Below are 15,526 nucleotides of genomic sequence, written 5' to 3' on the forward strand. Positions count from 1 at the left end.
CCTCCCACCCCCAAAGGTTAACAATTCCAAGTCCAAAGTGGCATAAATACCCAGAGTTTGGGGACTAACTGGAAGTAGCAGCGTCCTCCAACTCCGTGTGGTTAAGGCAGTCTTGGTCAGGAACTTTCTGTAGTGTTCAACTCAGGGGTGGGGATGGGGATGGGGAGAGGGAGGGGGTGGGGGAAGCCAAAAACCAGAAAAGAAATGTAACACACCCAAACTACCATTCCCCCCACCCCCAAAAGAAAAACTTCTCCACAACACGGACCTGCCGTCATGAGACACTACTAAAACCGAACCTTTAAGAGCCGTGGGATTTCATCAATGATTAAAAGAAAAGTTTTACAGAGAATACTTTTTAAAATAAACTAAACACAAGATACTATACACAAACTGTACAATAGCAACTGTAAATTGCACATTGGCTTCTAGCAACACAATACATCACCTTCCTCTCAGAATGAAGGTAATGACATAGAATTATACAACATCATAGGTGTGAATCAGAGCAGTGCTGAGGCCCCTTCTGCACTGTTGCCGTATCTGACAGCTTTCTCCCACCTTGAACGTCTGGGTTTCTCAATGTGATGCGGTACTCCAGGTGACACCTCCCTAGGTACAACTCTTTAGGCAGCTGCCACTCTCTTGCTGGGATAAGGGCCCACTTGTCAGGGGGCTGGCAGTCACTCCCCTCATAACCCCCCAGTACTAACCTCGCTCTTGAGCTCAGTGGCTGGGCTCGAGCCTGCCCTCAACGTGATGGCTATTTGGGGATCATGGAAACAGGAGCAGAGGTCAAATCCATCACCAACCCATTCCCCCCCACCCCCCCTCCAACCCATCCACACCCTGCCCCCCGTCAGCTCAGGATCAACGTGGGTTTGTGGTTGCCAAATGATCCAATTAGTGGTGATATTGTGTAGAATTCCTTTTAATAATTGATGGCGAGATGGACAAGAGGAAATGATGAAAGGATGGTGCCGTACCTCATTCCTGCAAAATAAATCTATCAGGCAACTGCACTGCCCCGAAACACATGTTCACAATGCCACTGTTATTTCCAGTGAGGGCAGCTGATTAAGAGGAGAACTATCGCAACATCACACTCCCCACTGTAAAGCTGCAATGTTTCATTCAGGAAATGCCATCAGAACACACCCCGAAGGAACTTACTCAACTCAAACCCTTGATGCCCAATGTCTACTTCTCTCCCCCCCTCCTCTCTGGAAGGCGCAGAGTTTTACTGGGGCACAGTTCCATAGGCAGCAACCTTTCACCATTCCACCCCAGCTGGTATCCTTCAACGGGCTGTTTTGCCGTGGGCATCAACAGCAGAGACTGATTCTGTCCTTGCTTTCCTGCAGGGAGGAACATAGGTTACTATTTAGGAAAAGCAGACCGGGTCAATTTCCATTTCTTCTCTCTTGAACCACACTCCCCTGGCCAAAGCCCTCCTCCAACCTACTTGCTTCCAATCTCCAGGGACACCTAGACCAACTCCAGCTAACACCTGGGATCTTCTGCTCTCTGGGGCTCAGCACTGAGTTGGGAAACCTCCTTAAGCTCTGACAGCAAGGGGGAGAAAGGACAAATAATCTACAACAGTCCAGAGCTGGCGATTTCAGCAATGCCCATCGCCAATTCCAGGGGCCCTTCTTGCTGTTCCCTTTTAAAAGATTTTTCTTTTAGTTTTTTTCCTTCGTCTTTAAAGTTCCTTCAAGAAATCAGTCCATACAAATTTACAAAATTAACCGGGTGTTGTTGCGTTACTTTGAGATGGAGGTGGAGATCCAGTTGAAGCTTCTTCCGCTGATGCAATGATATGTGGGGATTTATTTTTCTTCTCTCTCAGAAATGCTTCAGTGAGCAGGCACTCCCACTGCTCACTCTCCCACATCCTGAAATAATTCCCCTTCAAAATGACCGCTTCCTGGTATGAATGTGTGGCTCATGATCGGGTTCTTTTATTAAGTGCCTAAAAGCTGTATTTTGGACATCCTAGAGAGAAAAAGGGAGAGATGTCAATTCTTTGCACAAGGGAGCAGGGAAATGAACTGGTCGTCTCAAAAGCCAAGGCATGAAGCTGTTGTAGGGACTTCTTCAGCTTGCCACACTGTGGCTCCTGACCCTCGTGACATCTTCATTTTATTCCTTCCCAAGTCCGACATCAAAACCTCATGTTTTGATAAGAGATGGCTTTCAAAGTTTTCATAAAAAACAGAAAGCCTACAGCGGACACGGAGAGACTTGTTGAGATACAGCAAGTCACCAAATGCCCATAGAGTCAGAGAGGTTAACAGCATGGAAACAGACCCTTTAGCCCAACTTGTCTATGCCGCCCTTTTTTTTAAGCCCCTACTCTCATCCGAGTTGCCCGCATTTGGTCCGTATCCCTCAATACCATGTTACCCATGTAACTGTCTGAATGCTTTTTAAAAAACGACAACATTGTACCCGCCTCTACTACTACCTCTGCCAGCAACTTCTGGGTCTTTTTTGTATCCTTCCCCTCTCACCTTAAACCTATGCCCTCTAGTTTTAGACTCCCCTACCACTGGGAAAAGATATTGACTATCCAGCTGATCTGTGCCCCTCATTATTTTGTAGACCTCTATAAGGTTACCCCTCAGCCTCTGATACTCCAGACAAAGAAGTCCCAGTCTATCCAGCCCCTCCTGATAACTGAATCCATCAAGTCCCGGTAGAATCCTTGTGAATCTTCTGGCACTCTTTCCAGTTTACTAACATTCCTGCATTCTTTTTCTAATTGCTTGTTGGAAGGCTTACAACAGTTCTGGATTTTGCAACATTGCGAAACAATTGAAGCTTGGATTGATTCAAATGTTGGAAAGGCTTTGCCGTTTGGTTATTATGGCTTGATGATTTGCTGTTGGGTTACTAGGATCTGCAAGCCATCTCTCTAACCACTTGTTGCTTGAGCAGAATGACACAGCTGCCTGGCCCACCCCGATCTGCCTCTATTAAAAAGGGGCTCACGGTTGGAATCAAAACTGAATTCCCAGGCTCCTGCGTGCATCCTCCTTTGACCTAGAAAGTAGGGTCCTCACCCCGCATCCTTTCACAAGGAATGGGGAAGGCACAGTGGGAGAAGGGGGGGGTTCACGTTCACTTTCTGTTCCTTACCATGACTGGTCTGACACGAGACGCCTGCACCTATCTGGAGACATAGGTGTACGTGCGGGGTGCTGACTGCGAGCCATCTCCTTGCTCGGATGGTACATTCAGGAAATCCCAGATCAGGATGGTGTCGTCATGAGAACTGCTCACGATCTGAAATTCATCAAACTGAAGCCGGAACACTCTCCCAGAATGCTCCTGTACGAAAGGGAGAAATGGGAGAGGATGTGATGTAAACATTACAAGAAAAAGGCTCATGACCTGACTTCACACTCTTGCGGCTGAAGCTAATCACTGGATATTGGAAACGGAAGTGCAGCATTCCCCCAAACCAGCCAATTTTCCATTTGCTTTCTGAGCAAATTTGAACACAGGAATTGGCTGTACAGCAGCGTCCCCATTCAATAAGGTCATGGCTGATATTCTAAATTAACTCCACTTGGAAACCCAATACCCTATTCTTTAGTGTTTAACTACCTTTCGAGCACAGTCTGGAATATACTCACAACACCAGGTTAAAGTCCAACAGGTTTATAACAGGTTTAGCACGAGCTTTTGGAATGATTACCCTCACCTGATGAAGGTGAATGACAATAAGCAAGGTTCAGTCTGCAGGTACTAAGTTTGCCTTTTCATAGCTTTTGAAGAGATCCTGGTGTTGAAGCAGGTCTCTGAGTATAAAGCCGAGAATGTTGCTGTGTGTAATACAGTCGGAAAAAGCAGACAGCTGACAGCAACGGCAATGGACTGGACAAGACCCATAATTGCTGATTTTGTGTTTAGCTTTATAGAATCATAGAGGTTTACAGCATGGAAACAGGCCCTTCAGCTCAACTTGCCCATGCTGTCTTTTTTTTAAAATGGCAGAACCCTTAAGAGTATTGATAGGCAGAAGGATCTGGGTGTACAGATACACAGGGCACTGAAAGTGGCAATGCAGGTGGAGAAGCTAGTCAAGAAGGTTTATGGCATATTTGCCTTCATTGGCCAGGACATTGAGTTTAAAATTGGCAAGTCATGCTGCAGCTTTAGAGAACCTTAGTTAGGCTGCACTTGGAATACAGTGTTCAGTTCTGGTTGCCACATTACCGGAAGAATTTGGAGGCTTTGGGGGGGGGGGTACAGAAAAGATTTAAAAGATAAAACAGGATGTTGCCTGATATGGAGGGCATTTGCTGTGAGGAGAGGCTGGAGAAACTTGGTTTGTTCTCACTAAATGACGAAGTTTGAGGGACGACCTGATAGGAGTCTACAAGATTATGAGAGGCATGGACAGCATGCATCATCAGAAGCTTTTTCCCAGGGTGGAAGAGGGGGCCCAGGTTTAAGGTGCGCAGGGGATGTTTAAAGGAGATGTACAAAGCACACGTTTTTTTTTAAACACGGTGGAGTGGTGGGGGGGTGGGGGGCAGCTGGGCAAATACATGAATAGGATGGGAATAGAGGGATAATGGTCCCAGGAAGGGGTTTTAGTTCAGTTGGACAGTTTAGAGGGCCTGTTCCTGTGCTGTAATTTTCTTTGTTCTATAAAGGTCAGCTCAACATTTGCTTTCCTCATTGCTCTATGAACCTTCACGTCAACTTCAGCTACTCCGAGATTACAAAATGAAGTTGAAAGCCGCAACCTTCTAATTCCAGGCTAAGTGTGATCACACAGCAAAGCATACTGATGAGAATACAAGCACCAGGGTTAAGGAACATGTGGAATTGAGTTAGAAGCTGGATTCGTACCACCAACGTTCGCAGGCAGAGGGTGCCGGCAGGCGATCGCGGGTCCAATGCAGCCACAAGGTCCCACACTTTAATTTTGCTTTAAAACAAAACAGAAAGAGGCCAAACTAAATCAACATGAAGACACATGCCAGAGGGTCAGTGCTGAGAGAGTGCCGCGCTGTGCCGCCAGAGGGTCAGTGCTGAGAGAGTGCCGCGCTGCGCCGCCAGAGGGTCAGTGCTGAGAGAGTGCCGCGCTGTGCCGCCAGAGGGTCAGCGCTGAGAGAGTGCCGCGCTGCGCCGCCAGAGGGTCAGTGCTGAGAGAGTGCCGCGCTGTGCCGCCAGAGGGTCAGTGCTGAGGGAGCGCTGCGCCGCCAGAGGGTCAGTGCTGAGGGAGTGCTGCGCCGCCAGAGGGTCAGCGCTGAGAGAGTGCTGCGCCGTGCCGCCAGAGGGTCAGCGCTGAGGGAGCGCTGCGCCGCCAGAGGGTCAGTACCGAGGGAGTGCCGCACTGTCAGAGGGTCAGCGCTGAGGGAGTGCCGCACCGTCAGAGGGTCAGCGCTGAGGGAGTGCCGCACCGTCAGAGGGTCAGCGCTGAGGGAGTGCCGCACCGTGCCACCAGAGGGTCAGCGCTGCGCCGCCAGAGGGTCAGCGCTGAGGGAGCGCCGCACCGCCAGAGGGTCAGCACTGAGGGAGCGCCGCACCGCCAGAGGGTCAGTGCTGAGGGAGCGCCGCACCGCCAGAGGGTCAGCGCTGAGGGAGCGCCGCACCGTCAGAGGGTCAGTGCTGAGGGAGTGCCGCACCGTCAGAGGGTCAGTGCTGAGGGAGCGCCGCACTGTCAGAGGGTCAGTGCTGAGGGAGTGCCGCACCGTCAGAGGGTCAGCGCTGAGGGAGCGCCGCACTGTCAGAGGGTCAGTGCTGAGGGAGTGCCACACTGTCAGAGGGTCAGCGCTGAGGGAGTGCCGCACCGTCAGAGGGTCAGTACTGAGGGAGTGCCGCACTGTCAGAGGGTCAGTGCTGAGGGAGTGCCGCACTGTCAGAGGGTCAGTGCTGAGGGAGTGCCGCACCGTCAGAGGGTCAGCGCTGAGGGAGTGCTGCACTGGCGGGGGTGCCATCTTCCAGAGGAAACATTCGATGACAGTGACTATATTCTGGAAGCTATCTGACTGACTCTAAAGCCGATTGGGAATGCTCCGTGACTGTGGATGTGATAAATTAATAGTATTTCTCTCTTTTCATACCCATCGTAGGCTCCACTAACTATTCGCTTGTTGTCAAATCGGATACATCGAACGAGTTCCTCGTGACCCTCCAGAACTCGCAGGCAGGCACCGCATTCAATATCCCACAACCTGCACAAGACACAGATCCATCAAAGATTCAGAAAGTCATCCATGGACATGTATCACAAAATAAAAACTGGGTAAGAGCATGGAAACCCAAACTAACTTCCACTCTTTAAGATGCTCCTTAAAACCTGGCTCCAAGTCTAAGTTGTTGACCATCTATCCTAATATTTCCCCAGGTTGCTTCCTCAGTTTCAGTCTGATAACGTTGCTGTGAAGCTCTGTGAAATCTTTTCTAATGTTCAAGACGGAGCAGAATGGTGGCAGTGGTTGGCACTGCTGCCTTTCAGTGCCAGGGACCTGGGTTTGACTCCCAGCTTAGGTCAGTCTGCACATTCTCCTTGTACTTGCGTGGGTTTCCTCCGGGTGCTCTGGTTTCCTGCCACAGTCTGAAAGACATGCTGGTTAGATGCACTGACCCAAACTGGTGCCGGAGTGTGGTGACTAGGGAGTTTCACAGTAACTTCATTGCAGTGTTAATGTCAGCCTTACTTGTGACTAACAAATAAACTTTTTACTTCTATATAAATGCAAGCGATGACTGCTGAGATGAGCAGTGATTTTATAAGTGAGTTAACTGGAGGGAAAAGAAATGTCAGTGGGTGTTACACAGCCTTCTTTGTAAGTACCATTATCCCACAGGAGAGATCTTGTGATCACTGCTTGTTAAATGGTGGGAGAAGTCTGTCAGTTTCTGCTACCCGGGGCAACAAGCAAATATTCCCCCCACAGTTCAGCAGGGAACATCTGCACCTCAATATCAGACAGCTTTAAGTCCCAGTCCAGAGACTTCTGCACACAGTCTCAGTGCAGGCCGAAGGAATCACAAAAAGTTGGTTTGCAGGTGCGGCAGGTAATTAAGAAGGCAAATGGAATTTGAACCTTCATTGCTGGAGGGTTTGAGTTTAAAAACAGCGAGGTTATGTTGCAGCTGTATAAGGTGCTGGTGAGGCCACACCTGGAGTACTGTGTACAGTTTTCGTCTTCTTACTTGAGAAAAGATATGCTAGCACTGCAAAGGGTGCAGAGGAGATTCCGGAGTTGAGAGGGTTGGCTTACGAGGAGAGACTGAGGCTATACTCATTGGAATTCAGAAGAACGAGGAGAGATCTTATAGAGACATAAGGTTATGAAGGGAATACATCAGATAGAAGCAGGGAAATTGTTTCCACTGGTGGGTGAAACCAGAACTCGGGGGCATGGCCTCAAAATAAGGGGGAGCAGATTTAGGACTGAGTTGAGGAGGAATTTCTTCACACAAAGGGTTGTGAATCTGTGGAATTCCCTGCCCGGTGAAGCAGTTGAGGCTACCTCATTGAATGTTTTTAAGGCAAAAAATAGATTTCTGAACAGTAAAGGAATTAAGGGTTATGGTGAGCGGGCGGGTAAGTGGAGCTGAGTCCATGAAAAGGTCAGCCATGATCTTATTGAATGGCAGAACAGGCTCGAGGGGCCAGATGGCCGACTCCTGCTCCTGGTTCTTATGGAGGTGATGGTCTAGTGATGGAGGTGCCATTGAATCGTGTATCAGGATCTAGGTCGTGACTGGAGTAAGAGTAAGGGAGGTGTTCCTCTGTATGGTCAGTATTTATACCTCAACTAATATCATTAACTGGCTGTCAACACAATGCTGATTGTGGGAGTTTGCTGGTCGCTACTTTCAGCACAATGTCACATCAGAAAAGCACCAAATTATTTCCAAGTGCTTCAGGACAATCCAAAACGCAAGATACTGTAGAAATTCAAGTTATTGCTTTGAACACGGTCCCGTTCTGCCCAGAACAAATAGCCGCAATGTGGAGATGCCAGCATTGGACTGGGGTGGGCACAGTAAGTAGTCTCACAACACCAGGTTAAAGTCCAACAGGTTTATTTGGTAGCAGGAGCTTTCGGAGCGCTGCTCCTTCACCTGAACACTCACCCAAGGAAGGAACGGTGCTCTGAAAACTTCTGATTCTAAATAAACCTGTTGGACTTTAACCTGGTGTTCTGAGACTTCTTACAGAACAAACCGAGTATTTGAAGATGCTATCATTGGAAACTTTGAACTGGAAGTTCTAGCACATGGGCTAACAGCCACTCAGACTGATTGAAGCAATGACCTGCAGTGGGCAGCGTAGTTGGAGAGGGGTGTGAAATGGGACAGACATACCGGATTGTGTTGTCAGAAGATCCGCTGACCACGAGTCTGTCCCTGTACTGCAGACAGGCGATGCCTCGCTTGTGTCCATTCAACGTTCGTACAAACTCGCAGGAGCCAGTGTTCCACACCTAAAGGGAGAAGGAGAAACTCGCATCAAAACAGCTAGGCAAACACTTCCTGAAATATTATCAGGGAATCTGAAGAACACAAGGCCAGGGCAAGGAGCTGGGAGAAATTTCTGAACTCAGAACAAATATTGAGACTGACTAGGAGCTTGGAATCATCCTGACAAAAGCAAAAATACATCAGGAGCTACTGAGTCATAGAGGTTTACAGCATGGAAACAGGCCCTTTGGCCCAACTTGTCCATGCTACCCTGTTTTCTAAAACCCCTAAGCTAGTCCCAATTATCTGCATTTGGCCCATATCCCTCTATACCCATTGCACCCATCTGACTGTCGAAATGCTTCTTCAAAGATAAAGCTATACCTGCCTTGACTACAGTCTCTGGCAGCTCATTCCAGACACTCACCATCCTGTGTGAAAATATTGCCCCTCTGGACCCTTTTGTATCTCTCCCCTCTCACCTTAAATCTATGCCCTCTAGTTTTAGACTCCCCTTCCTTTGGGGAAAGATATTGACTATCTTACTGATCTGTGCCCCTCATTATTTTATAGACCTCTATAAGATCACTCTTCAGCCTTCTCTGCACCAGAGGAAAAAAGACTTAGTCGATGCAGTGTCTCCTTATAACTCAACCCATCAAGTAAATCTTTTCTGCACTCTTTCTAGTTTAATAATATCCTTTCTATAATAGGGTGACTAGAATTGCACACAGTATTCCAAGTGTGGCCTTACTAATGTCTTGTACAACTTCAACTAGACGTCCCAACTCCTGTATTCAATGTTCTGGCTGATGAAACCAAGCATGCCGAATGCCTTCTTCACCACTCTGTCCACCTGTGACTCCACTTTCAAGAAGCTATGAACCTGTACCCTTAGATCTCTTTGTTCTGTCACTCTCCCCAATGCCCTCCCACTAACTCACTAAGTCATGCCCTGGTTTAATCTACCAAAATGCATCACCTTGCAGTTATCTTAATTAAACTGCTATTCATCAGCCATTTGCAATTCCTCAGCCCACTGGCCCAACTGATCACGACTGACTGTGCCACAATCTTGGTGTCATTTACAAATTTACTAACCATGCCTCCTATATTCTCATCCAAATCATTAATATAACGATCAGTGACAGTGGACCCAGCACTGATCCCTGAGGCACACTGCTGGTCACAGGCCTCCAGTTTGAAAAACAGCCCTCTACAATCACAATCTGACTTCTGTAGAAGGATCATTTACACTCAAAATGTTAACTCTTGTTTCTCTCTCCACTGCTGAGTTTATCCAGCATTTTCACTTTATTTATTATTAATGAAATATTAAATTGGTGAGTAACAGTCCCATTCTGGGGACTGGAACACAAAATGCTGGTTTACAATCCCAATGCAGTAACCGAGGGAGCGCTGAGATGTCAGACTGACAGTACTGAGGGTGCCTGACACTACCGGAGGGTTCGCACCATCACAGTGTTGCCATCTTTCAGATGAGCTATTAAACTGAGAACTTGTTCAAACGAAATACATATGTATTGAGCCGGAACAGAGAGTTCTCCTAAGGCTCTGTACCTGAGCCAATATTCACTGGGGTTTGGTCTGATCTGTTTACAGAAGCTTTATTTATACTATTTGGCAAGTGTGTTGTGCACTAAAGCAGCAGTCACTATGTTGCATAAAGAATTAATTGACTGTCAATGAGTTGGGCTTGTCCTGACAATGGGACATTTCAAGGTATATTATTCCACGAACTGGGCAGGCATTTCAGGCCCATCATTTCAGGCCCTTCTAAATAGATAGAGACCAGATTGCGGCTGAGAGGTTCAGAGATATCAGCACTCGACAAGGTACAGCAATTTGCAAATGTGTATTCAGATGCCCAGGTTCCCTGGAAACATTCTTGGAAGTTGAGCTCATGGGAAAATGTTTAGAAAACTGGATCAATAAGCTGCTCTGCTGATGAGCTGTTCCAAGCCAGTCTGCAACAGAACCTGTGTGCTGGAAATTGCAGTTCAATTGCACACAGTGTCCTATTGTTGGGAAGAGTTGGTACAATATTTCTCTGACAAACTTGGTCACAATGCACCCACTGGTCTACCCCTGTCTGCTGAGATGGCAAGATTTCTATTGGCTGAGGCAAGTTTTTTTTTACACGGAGGGTGGGGAGTGCCTGGAACTCGTTGCAAAGGAGGTAGTAGAAGCGGATATGTTAGAAACTTTTAAGAGATGTTTTGACAAATACACGAACAGGGTGGGAATGGTAATGGTCCCTGGAAGGGTTGGGGATTTTAGTTAACTTGAGCAGCATGATCGACGCAGGTTTGGAGGGCCGAAGGGCCTGTTCATGTCCTGTAATTTTCTTTTTGTTCCTTGAATCAAAAGGGCATAGAGCAAAAATGGATAGATGGAGTTTGTGTATAGATCTGCTCAAAAGGGAAAATGGCCACTTTCTATTCCAATCAAGATTAGATACTTGGGGCAGAGAGAGAAAGGACAGCATCTTCCAAACCTACGGCCACCACTATCTAGAAAAACAAGGGGCAGCAGATATCTGGAAATACCACCACCTGGAGATTCCCCTCACCATCCCTGACTGAGAAAATATATTGGCCATTGCTTCATAGTTGCTGGGTCAAAGTCCTGGAATTCCCTACTCATGGGCACTAGGGGTTGCCCTCCACCTCAGGGACTGCAATGATTCAAGAAGGCAGCTCATCACCACCTTCTCAAGGGCAACAAGGGACAGGCAATAAATGCTGGTCCAGCCAGCGACACCCACATCCTGTAAATGAATGAAATGAAACACTGGAAGAGAGAAAAGGAAGGTGTGGTGAGAGATCTTACTTTGATTGTCCGATCCCCAGAAGCTGAAACAATGTATTTATCATCAAAGTCCACCACGTTGACAGCAGCACGGTGTCCCACCAGCACTCTGCGCAAGGTGATATCCGTGGAAGTGCTCATGTCCCAGACGGCGATTGAGCGATCCTTGGAGCAGGTGACCATCATTCCATTGGTGAAGCGAAGGTGGAGAACAGCCTCACAGTGATGGATCAGTGTGTTTAACATCTCCCCTGTACCAACATCCCACACCCTGCAATGGTCAAAGCAAACACACAGCAGCCATGGTTAAAAAGCAGGACTCGGTGCGATGAGAGGGGGAGAGGGAGAGACACAGACAGAGGGAGTGAGAGAGGAAGAGAGCAACAGCTCCCCTGTACCAACATCCCACACCCTGCAATGGTCAAAGCAAACACACAGCAGCCACGGTTAAAAAGCAGGACTCAGTGCGATCAGAGAGAGGGAGGGGGAAACAGAGGGAGGGGGGAGGCGAAGAGAAGAATAAACAAAGTTACAGCACTGGAACAGGCTCTTCAGCCCTCTAAGCCAATATTGACCATGCTGCCTGACTGAACTAAAACCCCCTCCCCTACTGGGGATCATATCCCTCTATTCTTATCTTCTTCATGTATTTGTCAAGAAGCCCCTTCAAACCCACAACCGTATCCACTTTCACTACTTCTCCCAGCAATGAGTTCCACGCACCCATTACTGTAAAAAAATCTGCCTTGTCAATCTCTTTAAAACCTTACTCCTCGCACCTTAAACCTGTGCCCATAAGAACATAATTATAAGAACATAAGAAATAGGAGCAGGAGTAGGCCATCTAGCCCCTCGAGCCTGCCCCGCCATTCAATAAGATCATGGCTGATCTGAAGTGGCTCAGTTCCACTTTCCCGCTTTCTCCCCATAATCCTTAATTCCCTTGCCTACCAAAAACCTATCTACCCGTGTCTTAAATATATTTAGCGAGGTAGCTTCCACCACTTCAACAGGCAGAGAATTCCAGAGATTCACCACCCTTTGAGTGAAGAAGTTCCTCCTCAACTCTGTTCTAAACTGCCCCCCGCCGATCTTGAGGCTGTGCCCTCGAGTCCTGCTGTCCTTTCTGAGCAGGAAGAATCTCTCTACCTCTACCCTATCCACCCCTTTCATCATCTTATACGTCTCTATAAGATCCCTCCTCATCCTTCTAAACTCCAACGAGTACAGACCCAGTCTATTTAGTCTCTCTTCATAGTCCAACTCCCTCAACTCCGGTATCAGCCTAGTGAACCTCCTCTGCACTCCCTCCAAGGCCAAAATATCCTTGCGCAAGTGTGGCGACCAAAACTGCACACAGTACTCCAGCTGCGGCCTTACCAATGCCCTATACAGCTGCAGCAAGACCTCCCTGCTCTTATATTCAATCCCCCTCGCTATAAAGGCCAGCATCCCATTCGCCTTCTCGATCACCTGCTGCACCTGCAGGCTGGGTTTTTGCGACTAATGCACAAGGACCCCCAGGTCCCTCTGCACCTGCTTTTCGCCCTTTAAAGTAATTGCCCTCTAGTAATTCAGTCTTCCATCTGGGAAAAAAAATTACTGACTCTGTCCATGCTTCTCACAATCTTGTAGGCTTCTATCAGGTCGCCCCACAACTTCCGTCATTCCAAGGGGAACAAACCAAGTTTCTCCAACCTCTTCTCCTAGCTAATGCCCTCCATACCAGGCAGCATCCCAGTAAATCTTTTCTGTACCCTCTCCAAAACTCCACATCCTTCTGGTAGTGTGGTGACCAGAATTGAACACTGTATTCCAAATGTGGTCTAATTAAGGTTCTATAAAGGTGAACATGACTTGCCAATTTTTACACTCAAAGCCCCAGCCAATGAAGGCAAGCATGCCGTATGCCTTCTTGACTACCTTCTCCACCTGCATTGCCACTTTGTGACCTGTGTATCTGTACACCCACATCCCTCGATCTATCAATAATCTGAAGGGTTCTGCCATTTACGAAATACTTCCTATCTGTATTAGACTTTCCAAAATGCATTACCTCACATTTGTCCAGATTAAACTCCATCTGCCATCTTTCTGCCCAAGTCGCCAACTGATCTATGTCCTGCTGTATTCTCTGATGCTCCTCATCGCAATCCACAAATCCACCAACCTTGGTGTCGTTCGCAAACTTACTAATCAAACCAGTTACATTTTCCTCCAAATCATTTATACATATTACAAACAGCAAAGGTCCCAGCACTGATACCTGGGGAACACCACTTGTCAAGCCTTCTATTCAGGATCACACCCTTCCACTGCTACCCTCTGTCTTCTATGACAGAGCCAGTTTTGTATCCACCTTGCCAGCTCACCTCTGACCCCATGCGACTTCACCTTCTGTACTAGCCTGCCATGAGGGACCTTGTCAAAGGCCTGACTGAAGTCCATGTGGACATTGACTACCCGACCCTCAACCATCTTTGTCACTTCCTCGAAAAATTCGATCACATTCGTGTGATATGACCTCCCTTGCACAAAACCATGTTGCCTCTCACTAATACGTTCACTTATTTCCAAGTGGGACTAAATCCTTTCTCGAAGAATCCTCTCCAATAATTTCCCTATCACTGATGTAAGGCTCAGCGTCCTGTAATTATCTGGATTATTCTTGCTACCATTGTTAAACAAAGGAACAACACTGGCTATCCTCCAATCCTCTGGGACCTCTCCTGCAGCCAGTGAGGATACAAAGATATGAGAACACATCAGCAGTGAACCTGGGTGGTGCAGTGGGTTCAGCTCTTGGCCTTTTACCCCTGGGAGCCGGAAAATGGCTCAAGAATCATAGACTCCGTCAGTGCAGAAGGAAGTCATTTGGCCCATCGAGTTTACACTGACCACAATCCCACCCAGGCCCTATCCCCATAATCCATGCATTTACCCTGGGGCACTTTAGCATGGCCAATCCATCTGACCTGCACATCTCTGAACTGTGGGAGGAAACTCATGCAGACAGAGTCTGTGTGCTGAGATTTAATCTCTATCATTATCTCATTGTAACCATAATGAAGAAGAACTGGAAAAGGCCACTCAGCCCCACAAGTCCACTTGGCCATTCTGGAACATCACGATGAATCCCACTGTGACTGGAGGTCCACTTTCCTGCCTGACCCCAAGAACCCTCAATCTGTCTAACAAGGGAGTTGATGGGGCAAAGCAGAATGTTTCAGATCCCTCTCTACATCCCAGTGTGGTTTATACAGAGCAATCCCAATCGCCAAGTCTGGACAGCCACATACCTGACAGTGGAGTCGGAGGATCCAGTGATGATGACTTTATCATCATACTGTAGACACAGAACGGAGCCAGTGTGCCCTGTCAGAACATTCTTACACTCCAGTGTGTTCTTATCCCAAATCTGAAGAGTGAACAGATGTCAGAAATCACCACTGGTTTTCATGTCATTAAACCAGCCATGACTGCTTGTCGCTAATCCCACTGTGAGACAATCTTCCCAAAACCACTCACAGGCTCCCCTCCCACTCCACCACCCCCCCCCCCGCCCCGCAATCACAGGCTCGTCACCCACTCCCCCCCCCCCACCAATCACAGGCTCGTCACCCACTCCCCCCCCCCCCCCAATCACAGGCTCGTCACCCACTCCCCCCCCCCCCCCCAATCACAGGCTCGTCACCCACTCCCCCCCCCCCCCCCAAATCACAGGCTCGTCACCCACTCCCCCCCCCCCCAATCACAGGCTCGTCACCCACTCCCCCCCCCCCCCTCCAATCACAGGCTCGTCACCCACTCCCCCCGCCAATCACAGGCTCGTCACCCACTCCCCCCACCAATCACAGGCTCGTCACCCCACTCCCCGCCACCAATCACAGGCTCCCCACTCTCCACCAATGACAGGCTCCTCACCCTTTTCCCTCCACCATTTGCAGGGGAGATTGGCAGAGATAGTACAGGCCAGGCCTACTGTGCATATCCCCATTACAACACAACTTCAACCCAAAGACTATGTGACTCACAAAGCTATGACAAACCGGTCACTGACTGGATTCAGATTGTCAAAAGATATTTTTCAATTCGCTCTCTGTTCCATTTACCTTGATAGTGTTGTCACGTAAACCACTGATAATTTTCTGATCGTCATACTGTAAGCAGTAAACCCCTTTACTGGTCTCGCTGTGACAGTGTATCCGCTGTAAACCGTGATGCCCACATCTCCAGTTGGACTCAATGGTCTGAA

At 48.1% G+C, this 15,526-nt stretch overlaps 1 protein-coding gene across 2 annotated transcripts in view; it reads right to left on the reverse strand.

Annotated features, from left to right (window-relative positions):
• Positions 1-854: 854 nt before the first annotated feature.
• The window catches only part of LOC145361309 (F-box/WD repeat-containing protein 1A), a 33,906-nt gene continuing 19,234 nt past the window's right edge, over positions 855-15,526 (reverse strand). For both annotated transcript variants that reach the window (XM_080216964.1, XM_080216963.1), the window contains 8 exons: positions 15,384-15,521; positions 14,571-14,689; positions 11,293-11,542; positions 8,344-8,462; positions 6,087-6,197; positions 4,870-4,948; positions 3,145-3,336; positions 855-1,998 (listed from right to left, as the gene is read on the reverse strand). In XM_080216964.1, coding sequence (XP_080073090.1) covers positions 3,175-3,336; positions 4,870-4,948; positions 6,087-6,197; positions 8,344-8,462; positions 11,293-11,542; positions 14,571-14,689; positions 15,384-15,521 — 978 coding nt within the window. In that variant the 3' untranslated portion in view covers positions 855-1,998; positions 3,145-3,174. The remainder of the gene's footprint in view (positions 1,999-3,144; positions 3,337-4,869; positions 4,949-6,086; positions 6,198-8,343; positions 8,463-11,292; positions 11,543-14,570; positions 14,690-15,383; positions 15,522-15,526) is intronic.

The sequence above is a fragment of the Carcharhinus amblyrhynchos genome, chromosome 34, assembly GCF_965287045.1.
Source record: "Carcharhinus amblyrhynchos chromosome 34, sCarAmb.v2.hapA, whole genome shotgun sequence".
NCBI lineage: Eukaryota > Metazoa > Chordata > Chondrichthyes > Carcharhiniformes > Carcharhinidae > Carcharhinus > Carcharhinus amblyrhynchos.